At 43.1% G+C, this 12,246-nt stretch overlaps 1 protein-coding gene across 3 annotated transcripts in view; it reads right to left on the bottom strand.

Moving 5' to 3' along the window:
• Nucleotides 1-247: 247 nt before the first annotated feature.
• LOC105463789 (Bardet-Biedl syndrome 4) overlaps nt 248-12,246 on the bottom strand; it is a 60,354-nt gene continuing 48,355 nt past the window's right edge. For all 3 annotated transcript variants that reach the window (XM_011711094.3, XM_071101107.1, XM_071101106.1), the window contains exons 9-16: nt 9,812-9,866; nt 8,131-8,199; nt 6,683-6,835; nt 6,415-6,586; nt 3,512-3,581; nt 2,734-2,875; nt 1,740-1,941; nt 248-1,226 (exon numbers count right to left, since the gene is read on the bottom strand). In XM_011711094.3, the coding sequence (XP_011709396.2) occupies nt 1,117-1,226; nt 1,740-1,941; nt 2,734-2,875; nt 3,512-3,581; nt 6,415-6,586; nt 6,683-6,835; nt 8,131-8,199; nt 9,812-9,866 (973 nt within the window). In that variant the 3' untranslated portion in view covers nt 248-1,116. The remainder of the gene's footprint in view (nt 1,227-1,739; nt 1,942-2,733; nt 2,876-3,511; nt 3,582-6,414; nt 6,587-6,682; nt 6,836-8,130; nt 8,200-9,811; nt 9,867-12,246) is intronic.

Here is a 12,246-nt window from a genome sequence, read left to right on the forward strand (position 1 = left end):
GTTAGCTGTTGCTTCAATGTCAAAACAGACCCTGTAATAAAATAACTCCAGACAGTTTGGTTTGGTAGTAGGTAAGTTTTCTATCTTTAAATTATGGTGATTAAAGGGTACTTTCAGTGCAAAATGGGGACTGGCCCTCAGTAAGCAAATTGCTGGCTTACCATGCCCGTACCAAGCAGGAACTTGGCCTTGAGGTTCCTCCTCCAATTTCAAAATAGGTTTAGACACAGATAAGGGAAGACTGTGATCACAGGTTCAAGTTTTTATTGTGATCTCGTTTTTATACCTGAATAACAATTTTCTCCAAAGGAATGATGATACATAATCTTTATTCTAAAAAGGACACATAGTGTATTGATAGCATGTGGTCAGTGGTTATCACTGACTGTCTTCAGTAACAATTACTCATCTAAGAAACTCTTCCTTTTTAAAAAAAAATCCTTGGTGCTGAGCCAGACAACCCTGGGCTGCTGCTCCTCATACTGATAGGATCTGGCTTCTAGACTGACCCCTCTCAAGAACAAAATACAGGGAGGGACTTGTTCTGGATTCCCTTTGGGCAAATGCAGCTGCAGTACTCACCAGGCTGGGCCTCAACTTACAGGACTTTTATTTTTTTTCTTTTAAATGTATACTATTAAAGTTGGATTATTCATCTAATATTTATGTTTGCCTTGAGGACTAATAAACCTCACAACCTGAGGATCACCCCAGTTAAACCAAGGCTTTGTCATCACAGGGCTACTCAACAGATGTCTTAGTTTCTTGTAAGGAAGAGGTCAGTCAGCTAGGGGAGAAAAGTCCTTTTGAAAGACAGCATCATGTACCTTGCTGACTCTCTGCTGCATACATACAGCCTCCAGCCTTGTTGCCGGTTCTTAAAGGAACTGTGCTGTCTTTTCACTTTTCCTGGTTTGTGGGGCAATAGAGGGTTTCCTACCTCAAATGCCAATACCAGGTAGGTAGAAGGATCTTAGGCTCAACTGCTGGCTCCTCGTAATCATAACACACACTCTGTTCTGTGGTGGGTGCCACTCTGCCTGTGCCATGTCACCTTTCCTAATCCAGCACATCCTCACCCAAGAAAACCCTACTTTGGGGTCATTCATTCTATTCTTATTTCTCTCTTATTTGTTCTGATGTTTCAGTTGGACTTGATTCCATGGCAGGCTCTGGCTCCAGAGGAAGAGATGGGGGCTTTGTGAACTGGGATGTTCCTCCAGCACCTAGTAACAAAATAAAAACTTGAATCCTTATGTTCCACAATTTCAGAAGAAATCATTCTTTTTTGCTATTAGAGTTCAAGAGGAAACCCCATATTTTCTGGAACCAGTGGGACTGACCCATTAGCTATGAGGGAAGACTATAACTGAGAAAGCAACAGTCAAGTTTGCCTTCAATGAGTCACTGAAAAATATTTAATTACATGTCAACTTCTGATAAAGCAGTAAAACTTAAACATTGCATAACAGGATATACTTAATAACGTATTGCTAAAATTGGAAAGACCAGTGTATTGACCATCCAACTAACTCTGAGTAGCTGTTACCTACTACATGGCTTGCCTTAGGGAAACAAGTGCCAATTTAGCCACCCTGTGGTTTTTTTCTCCCCTTGTGGCCAATACTACATTGGACATGTTATGAGTCTGAAGAGAACCTCACTGAAAGCTATAATCTCTTTGCTGACACATGTGGCTTGTACCTGCTAGGTCTTCGTAGAGCTCTGTATGGTCCTACCTGAGGGGAGTGTCCTGTATGCAGCTGCTGAAGACATTGCCTGTCCTAGAGCTTGATTAGAGCCCAGAGGCTGCTGGAAACTGGCAGGTTTGCTGGTTGAAGTGGTCCGGTGCTTTGATTTGGGATCTTTAACTGGTTTAGTCCAGACCAGTGCCTCCCCAACCTGGAGAGCAGCTCCCAACTTCTGAGCCATCTCCACCATCTTGTGTCCACAAAGGAAGTAAAAGAACGAAAAGCATGACTGTCAGAGACAACCCAACCCACTTCTTTGGTCTTCCAGCTGGGGTTTTAGCTGAAATAGTGTCTAGTTGTACTAGCAGCTGAGGCAGGAAGTACTTACAAAACAGCAAAGAATACAGATTGCCTTTAATGGATGGCACAGTGGTTCACACAGGATCTCAAAACCCAAAAATTCAAGCCTAGTGCATTACTGGCTAAACTGTGCATTTCCTACAAGAAGCGAAATAGGGCTGGGCACATGGATCACAAGGTCAAGAGATTGAGACCATCCTGGCCAACATGGTAAAACCCCGTCTCTACTAAAAATAGAAAAATTAGCTGGGCCTGGTGGCACACGCCTGTAGTCCCAGCTACATGGGAGGCTGAGGCAGAAGAATTGCTTGAACCCGGGAGACGGAGGTTGTAGTGAACAGAGATTGCGCCACTGCACTCCAGCCTGGGCAACAGAGCAAGATTCCATCTCAAAAAAAAAAAAAAAAAAGGTGAAATAGAAGGAAGCTACAGACAGACACAGACCTCAACTTTGATGAGCTGAATTAGCAATAACAACTCAGTAAGCCTGAATTTCCTTTTATTATTATTCTAGGAAAGTTCTTCTCAGGCTGTTATTAATTGATGAACTCATGCTGCTGGGAACATCAAAGCCAGAAGAGCCATGAATGTGTAATACCTTGGATTTGGATTATTTGGGCTTGATTTTTGAAAGTCTCCTGAGAGCTTACTTATGACTCTTGGGAGCTAATAAAAGACATACCTCAGAGTCAAATTCCACAGAGCTATTGTCCTTGAGTAGGTTGACTTTCTTCTCCATCTCCTGATATTGGGCCAGGGCGTTCTTCTTCTCGCCCTGGTTGTACAGCAGCACAGCATAGTTCAGGTTTACTAAAGGGTTACACCTATGGCAGACAGACAGGGATTCGATGGAGCTGGGGGCTCTGCAACCAATGGTCATTTAGAGATCCTTCTCATTACACAAAAACAAAACAAAACTGGTTAAGTAGAGATTTCTCCATTATGCAGCAAGATAGGAACATATATGCTAAGCAGACCTGTTGAGAAGAATCAAGAAATCAATCAATGGCCTAACGAGCAAAGCTGGTATTGGGACCAAGTCTGGCATGTCAGCCCTCAACAGCGACTACCTAGGCCAGGGTTGAAAAAGGGATCTCTACCCTGCTGTCTGGAAGATGCCAGTGGAGTAAATCCTGGAAGAGTCAAGTTTATCTTCAATTAAACAGCCCAGAGTCCCATCTGATATTCCAGCTAGCCCAAAGCTATCAGCAACCCAAGCCCACGGCTGGTTCGGACTTTCTCTAGCCTCCTGATTACTCAGTTTGGGACTGGAAACAATTTCTCAATTCCTGCTGAGCCAATACATACTTAGGAGACACATCCCTCCACACTAAGGTCTGCTGTGTACTAATGCCATAGAGGAACAGCTGGGCTGACTCAGGCAGCACCGATGCTATGGTACCACCTCATGGCTTTGGAGAGTCCGACACCCCCAGTACCATTCTCAACAAAGCGCATACTTATCCAGGTGGACTGCTTCTGCGTAGGCTCTCTTGGCATTCTCTATATCTTCCAGATTGGTCAGAGCCACTGCAACAAAGAAAGCATTGCAGCTGGAGAGCTCAGCTTAGAAGACAACAGGAGTATTAAAGACTGCCCCCAAATTAAACTTCACCCACTCAGCTCACGGCACCGGAGTTTACTAAGTCAGCTTCGATACCTGGTGCTATCTTCAACAATCCCTTCTACAGTCAATCGGTTGCCAGGTTCTGTGCATCCTTTTTTGCAGTTTCTTTTCTGACACTGCCCTTATTCAGGCCCAAGTAGTTTCAGGCTTTCCATTTATCCCCCAGTGTCAATGTCCCCACCTGCCTCCATTCCACTTTCCACAGTTCTGCCAGGTATCTCACTGACTTATAAATCTGACCACATTACCATCCTACTTAGGAATCCTCACTGGCTCCCTACATCTACAACTATGATCTTTACCCTTTCATTTAGCAATAAAACACTCCTCCGACTTTTTAAAATCAGTATTTCCTTGACACCTCATATGTAAAACAAAAACAGCTGCTCTGGAAGCCCTGCCCATTCCACCTCCCCACCAGCTATGCATTCACTCCTACCAAGCACCTAAAAGGAGATCTAGGAATACAGCTGGACAAACATGGCCTCTAAGATAAAGTCCTTGCACTGTATGCATGACTTCCATAATCTGACCCCAGAATATCTTTCCTGACTCATCTCCTATCATATTCTCTAACACGACCACCCACTAACAGCAAGGGACACTGCCATGGCTGCATGCCTTTGTTCACGTGGCTCCTCAGCCATTCTGTGCTATTCCATTCTAGCTTGTTGTTCAGGATCCAGTTTGAATGCCATCTCTACTTTGTAAAGTTAGCATTGCTGCTGTGCCTTACATCATGGCTGTTTACATTTCTATGTCCCATTAGAACCCAGCTATCTAAAAGAAACTATCAACACAGTAAACAGACAACCTACAAAGTGGGAGAAAATATTTGCAAACCATGCAGGCCTGATATCCAGGATCTATAAGGAACTTAAGCAAATTTACAAGAAAAACACAATCCCATTAAAGTGGGCAAAGGACATAAACAGACACTGTTCAAAAGAAGACATACATGCAGCCAACAAGCATATGAAAAAAAGCTCAGTATCACTGATTAGAGAAATGCAAATCAAAACCACAATGAGATAACCATTTCACACCAGTCAGAATGGCTATTATTAAAAACTCAAAAGGTAACATCCTGGTGAGGCTGCAGAGAAAAGGGAATGCTTATACACTGTTGATGGGAGTGTAATTAGTTCAACCATTGTGGAAAGCAGTGTGGCAATTCCCCCAAGAGCTAAAAACAGATCTACCATTCAACCCAGCAATCCCATTACTGGGTATATGCCCAAAGAAATATAAATCATTCTGCTGTAAAGACACATGCATTTGTGTGTTCAATGCAGCACTATTCACAATAGCAAAGATGTAAAATCAACCTAAATGCCCATTCTGGATAAACAAAATGTAAATGTACACCATGGAATACTACACAGTCATACAAAAGAACAAGATCATGTCCTTTGCAGCAACATAGATGGAGCTGGAGGCCATCATCCTTAGCTTAACTAATGCAGGACAGAAAACCAAATCCTGTTCTCACTGTAAGAGCTAAATGATGAGAACACATGGAAACAGAGAGGGAAACAGACACCGGAGCTTATTGGAGGAGCAGGGAGGGCCAGAAAAAAAATAACTATTGGGTATGGGGATTTCTACCCATGAAAACTATAATAAAGAATCGTGCCCACATTTACCCCTTGCTCCCTCCACCTTCTGATTGACCTGGTGCTTCCCCATGTGGCCCTGCATGGTGTGGCATGCCCTCCTTCTCAGGAATTGTAACAGACTATCTTTCCAGTGGCAGATGTCTTCTGTTGCCCATACCATATCTGAATAATAATAATAATAAAACCTATGTTGTTGTTTTTTTAAAGCAGTTATCTTTGTATTCAGGCAACCCTCAAATAACCATGACTCAATTGCTTTTGCAAGCTTTCTGAGTAAGAACCCCACAATAATAAACAAAAAGCCACTGGAAGACCACTGCCAAATGAGGACATAGAAATCTGCTTTGGGTCTTATATTTAGTAAGTAAATGTATATGGAGAAAAAATTTCCTAGGAAGACTATTTAGTCAGTACTTTAAAATTAAAATGGTTGTGCATAATTTTTAGTGTTTGATTAATTTTAACTTATTTTTATGATAATTTTAGTATTTGCATGGCATAAAATGAGTTTCAGGAAGAGAACAGCATTCTATATAACATGCTTAGAAGAGATAAGGGTTTAAACATAAGGTAGCTTGACTTAGAAGTACCACCTAGGGGCCAATTATAGTAACAACAATATTGATAATAATAGACCAATTATATAACCACAGTAAAACCAAGTTTTCAAAAATCAGTATTTCAACAAAACCAGTATTATTAATTGAGTGCTTAATCATGCAATCCTCACATCAGCCCTAGGTACATATAATAAGTAGTAGAGGCAGGACCCCACCTAGACCCCAAGCTCTTAACACTTCCTATCTGGAACTTAGTTGGACTCAATATATATAAAAATGAATTGTCAAGGCAAGAGGAAAAAATTGGTAAAAGGTGAACTAGGGATGATCTTTATTTAACCTGTTGGTCTCTGAGTGAAACTCCCCCAAGTGAGAAACAACCAAGTTCTTTTGTCATCTTTTATCTATTTCTTCAAGCTCCAGGACAGTAATCCAGATTCCTATAGGATCTCTAAGGGAATGGCTCCTATGAGACAGCCACTGATCTTCCATGATTCTAATCCATTTTTCCCTCATTACAGATGGCAGAGAGAGTTTTCCACATAAATGTTTCTTACCTGCCAAGAGCATGTAGAGCTCCCCCATCTTTGGCTGGAAGTTGATGGCTGCACTGAGAAAATGAAAAGCTGATGCATACTGCTGCATAGTCAGATGGACAAGGCCCAAATTATACAGAATCTTCCAATCGAAGGGTGCCAAGTAGTTGGCTCGTTTCAGGCAGCTGATGGCCTATGAGAGAGAAGGGGCACTCAATGAGTGGGGCAAGCTAAACAGACCAATAACCACATATATGAATGCGAACAAAGAACATGAGGGGACACTCACCGCCACATATTTCTTCTTGCCAAAGAAACACATTCCAATGTTATTCCAGAGTGGAGGACTTTCTGGAACAGCACAAGCCACAACTCTGTATTTGGTGAGGGCAACATCAAAGTCCCCGTGGGTCTGCATCATGCTGCCTGCTGCCAAGATGGCCTGAAAACATGGCACATAGAAAGTAATTCAGTCATTCCCAAAAGGCTGTAGCAGTGAGGCAGCCTTCCTGAGTCTATACTCAGCAGGCCCATCAGCACAGATGGGACTGAAAAATTTCTTCCAGGGACATAAATAATATATCCAAGCTATTGGGACAAATGTTCCTGAGGAATGCCCTTGCACCCTACACTGTGGCTCTCTCTGGCACAGCACAAAAAAAAAAAAAAAAGATAAAAGATAAAATTTTACTTGCTTTACCCATCTGTTTCCTATTTCTAGCCAGGAAAGTCAGTATTTCAGAATGAATACCAGAACCCTTTGATTAATTTTAACTTCCTTTAATCTGTTCTCTGCAGCCCGGTACACCAAGTGTTCTAGACACCTGAAATACACCTGTACGTGGCTACTTAAGGTATATTTCTTTCTACCATAGAACAGAGGGTGAGTCAGCTTTAGGCTTCGTCGGCCCAGCCCTTTCATTTCTCTAAGGAAAGGTATCAAGGTGGGAGCTGAGAGGCTAATATTACTTCCTAAATCAGAACTCTGTTTGTATCCTTCTATAAACAGCTTGTCTTGCTGCATCTCCTCAATGATACTCATCCATTTGATGCTATTCCTTCTCATTCCCCAAGTCACATCTAGACAAAAGTTGTAATATCAAATCATTAAGATTCTAGAAGTCATTTCAACATGATTATTGTTGCCTTTTAGAGACAGGGTCTCACTCTGTCACGCAGGCTGGAGTACAGTGGTGCCATCATAGCCTACTGTAGCCTCAAACTCCTGGGCTCAAGTGATCTTCCCTCTTCCAACTTCTGAGTATCTAGGACTACAGGTGTGTGCCACCATGCCTGAATAATAATTTTTTTTTGTAGAGATGGGGGTCTCACTACGTTGCCCAGCCTGGTCTTGAACTCCTGGCCTCAAGCGATCCTCCTGCCTCAGCATTCCAAAGTGCTGGGATTACAGGCATAAGCCACCATGCCCAGCAGATTTATTTTTGACAATAGTTGTGGAGGCATTGCTAATTTCCTAACACACAAGCTTTACTAGCACTATGATTCTGCTTTCTGCAGGGGTTACACGTCTATTGTAACAAATGTGCACTTTTAGAAGATAAGTAGAGCATACTTGACAATACTTTCAAATAAGAAGAACCACCTTATATTTATATTTTTTCTATTTCTCAGGTATCCAAATTTAAGAAGCTATTCCTTTGCTTTCCAGGGTCAGATCACCTCTAGGAGCAGTGGGACCATCTATCTGAAGGCCAGAGCCTTCACAGTCTGTAGTACCTTGTAGTTGGTAGGGTCATAAGTCAGTGCATTGCCAAGATGTTCAAATGCCTTCTGGTAAATGCCGAGCTTGGAAAAAAAAGCAAACAAGACAATTTACATCAGCAAGGAGATGGCAGTTAAGAGTCTGGCCAGACCAGGCGTGGTGGCTCAAGCCTATAATCCCAGCACTTTGGGAGGCTGAGGTGGGTGGATCACTTGAGGTCAGGAGTTCGAGACCAGCCTGACCAACGTGGAGAAACCCCATCTCTATTAAAAATACAAAATTACCCGGGCATGGTGACACATGCCTGTAATCCCAGCTACTCAGGAGGCTGAGGCAGGAGAATCGCTTGAACCCAGGAGGCAGAGGTTGCAGTGAGCTGAAATCATGCCATTGTACTCCAGCCTAGGCAAAAAGAGTGAAACTCCATCTCAAAAAAAAAACAAAAAACAAAAAACAAAACAAAACCCGGTGGCCAACCTCACCCAGAACAGAAATGCTCTGGCTTCTTTTTTGAGTTCTCCTGACAAAAAAGAAGAAGAAAAAAAAAAAGCAGCTACAGTTACCAGATAATAAAGAAAGAAAACTAAAATCCCCACAGTCTTGGTTTTCCTTCTATTTGTGTTCATCTGTCCCCTGATAAGGTCAAAGTATCTACTTGATAAGAACCATTTCTGCCACACTAGTACTGTTCCACATTAATGCCTCTTGGTAGGAGATGAGCTGGGTATCCTCATCTCCTGTGGAGCCTACCTCCCAAGCCAAAGCCCAGGAAGACCCAGGGTTAAGCTCCTGATTCCTTTTAGAGAAAAATGAAATAGACATAAAGGCCACCATAGAGGCAGGGCTGGAGGTAGAATCAGCTGAACAAAGAACTTGGCAAATGTGTGTATTGGGGAAGGGGGAAAAGCCCTTTGGATACCTGGGCCCTGGGTCCTCAGTCAGAGAATCAATGGAGCTAAAAGAATCCCATTCACATTCAGGAATGTGGAGGGGACAGAAAACTTCTTATTCTAGATAAAGTATACTTTGCCTTCTCTCTTTCCAGTAAGACCCTGGCTGGGAAGAAAGATCAAAAGAAATGGCTTTGCCCCAGAGCCCTAAGAAGTGCTCACTTGTATCCGTTTCTCTCCTCACAACAAAATAACAGCCTCCAAGACCAGAGTTATTTCTCATATATGCTCTTTCCTGGATGGCATAAGAATTTGAGACAGGATCTGGCTCTGTCACCCAGGCTGGAGTGCAGTGGCTCAATCTCAGCTCACTGCAACCTCTGCCTTCTGAGTTCAAGCAATCTTTCCATCGCAGCCTCCCAAGTAGCTGGGACTAGAGACGCATGCCACCATGCCTGGCTAATTTTTGTATTTTTTGTAGAGACAGGGTCTCACTGGCTGGTCTCCAACTCCTGGGCTCAATTGATCCACCAGCCTCAGCCTCCCAAAGTGCTGGTATTACAGGCATGAGACCACACCCAGCCTATATAAGAATTGTAATTGAACTAGGCTAAAATAGAATTGCTTCCAATTTAAATGCAGAAAATTAATTCCTTTAGCAAAGAGTACCAAATAGAGAGTGTGGTTCATGAACTTTATATGACCTTTAGTAAAATAAATATCAGAATGCAGGAAAACCACCATACAAACAAACCCAAAAGCATTTCTAATATCAATGCATGAATGAGTAAAGAGTTTTCATTACCTGTAAGTAGAGTAATCCTAAAGTTGTAAGAAGCTCTGTATTTTCTGGTGAGAACCTGCAACATAGAGATGCTCAGAGGGAAACAAGATGTAGATGAGAAACATGGAGACACATGCATGGTAATATGCCCTCGTGCAATACTTAACAGACCCCACTGAGCTTCTTCCTCCCCAAGGAAATACCTGAAGGCAGTTTGGGAACTGCCATCAAAAGTAGGTCATCTCAACCCTGGTGATAGGGAGAACTGCTCAGCAAGAAAAATGGGGCTTAGAATTCAGATTCCTTTCTTAGGGTAAAAGTCCTAAGAAAGAACCTATGGAATGTTCTGCATGACTGTCTCGGTCACACTGATAAAATTAAAGAACAATGCTTTATAAACCAAGTCAGTCTAGAACACACATAGTTTCACCAGTCCTTTCTTGTGGGATTTTTTTTTTCTATTCTCATTGTGCTCACAATGCCAGGCAGCATACTTTTCTATGTAATTTAGGATCCCAAGGCCCCTAATGCTGTTCTCTCCACTTAAACAAAGAGATATACCAAGTAGCCAAACTAAACCAAAGAAGGACGATACATACCAATCCTAGGAAAGAAGGTGCTACTGACCTTTGGGAGTAAACACTGATGTACGTAAAGTATTATCTGTCTGCTCAATCCCTCACTAATATTTGTCTCTGTCACAAAACCAAGGCAACACTGAGTTGAGATGATCTGACTAAAGGATCATCAGACAGTTTCAAGAGTAAAACACCAAAGGGCTATGAACAATGTCTTCTGCTTCTAAGGAATGACATAGGGCACTGGTTACCTATAGGAAGACCTGAACCAGAAGATGCAAAGCCCCAGCCAGGAGAGGCCTGAGCTGACCAAACAGAGCTTTCTCAATTCAACTGGGAATCTGCCTTTCACTTTCTGCCATAATAAACATTCGTTTTGATCACTTCCCTCCCCAAAGCCAGGTAGCTTCTGTAATTTTAGCAATATCGGCTTTCCCACTACAACATGACTACTCTCTCTTCAAAGCTGTAGGTCATGAACTATGGTCTCTATCTTCTCAGTAAGGCTTCAAATTTTAGCTGTCCATATTTCTCCCTTGGGAAATTTAGTGACTGAAGTCCTTGATCGGTTACTGGAAGAACGTTCCCCTTGGGATTTATGTATGCTAATCTCAAAGAGCCAACCCCTATAAGGCAGGAGTCAGGGATCAGTGCTACTACCTAGCACCACAGAGGCACTTAACATGTTACATGGCTCCTTACTACTTGCCCATATATATAACCTCTTGATGACAAAAGTCTCTTCTGTAGCTTAACAAACCAAGTGATTTTTCTGTTTTAGACACAAAATATGGTCAAAGAAAATTCAGAAAGCAGTGTTGTGACTCACATAATCAGGAAATTTACTACCATGGTAGAAGATAAAGATGATTAATAAATTAACAGAAATCTAAGTTTAGTTCAGAATCTAATTATTAGGAATAATAAGCCTTGAACCACAGACCAGACATTCTATTAAGTGACCAAACAAATGAGACAAAGCATTTTGCTACAGCTATTCCATTTAAAGAAACAACACAAGGCCGGGCACAGTGGCTCATGCCTGCAATCCCAGCACTATGGGAGGCCAAGGTAGGCAAATCACTTGAGGCCAGGAGTTCAAGACCAGCCCAACCAACATGGTGAAACCCTGTCTCTGCTAAAAATGCAAAAATTAGCTGGGTGTGGTGATGCGCTCCTGTAGTCCCAGCTACTCAGGAGGCTGAGGCATGAGAATCGCTTGAACCCAGGAGGCAGAGGTTGCAGTGAGCCAAGATCGCACCATTGCACTCAAGCCTGGGTGACAGAGTGAAACTGTGTTGAAATAGAGAGGAGGGCAGGGGAGGAGAGAGGAGGGAAGGGGAGGGGAGGGGAGGAGAGAGGAGGGGAGGGGAGGAGAGAGGAGAGAGGAGGGGAGGGGAGGAGAGAGGAGAGAGGAGGGGAGGGGAGGGGAGGGGAGGAGAGGGGAGGGGAGGGGAGGAGAGAGGAGGGGAGGGGAGGGGAGAGGAGGGGAGGGGAGGGGAGGGAAGGGGGAAAGAAAAAGAAAAAAGAAAGAAACAAAGAAAGAAGAGGAAAGGGAAGGAGGGAAAGGAAGAAAAGAAAAAAGAAAAGAAAAGAGAAAAGTAGGGAGGGAGGGAGAAAAAGGGGGAAGGGAAAAGGGAGAAGAGAAAAAAGGGGGAAGGGAAAAAAGGGGGAAGGGAAAAAAGGGAGAAGGGGAAGGGAAAAGGGGGAAGGGAAAAGGGGGAAGGGGAAGAGAAAAGGGGGAAGGGGAAGAGAAAAGGGGGAAGGGGAAGGGAAAAGGGCGAAGGGGAAGGGAAAAGGGGAAAGGGAAAAGGGGAAAGGGGAAAGGGGGAAGGGGGAAGGGGGAAGGGGGAAGGGAACAGGGGGAAGGGAACAGGG

Source organism: Macaca nemestrina, chromosome 7 (assembly GCF_043159975.1).
Source record: "Macaca nemestrina isolate mMacNem1 chromosome 7, mMacNem.hap1, whole genome shotgun sequence".
NCBI lineage: Eukaryota > Metazoa > Chordata > Mammalia > Primates > Cercopithecidae > Macaca > Macaca nemestrina.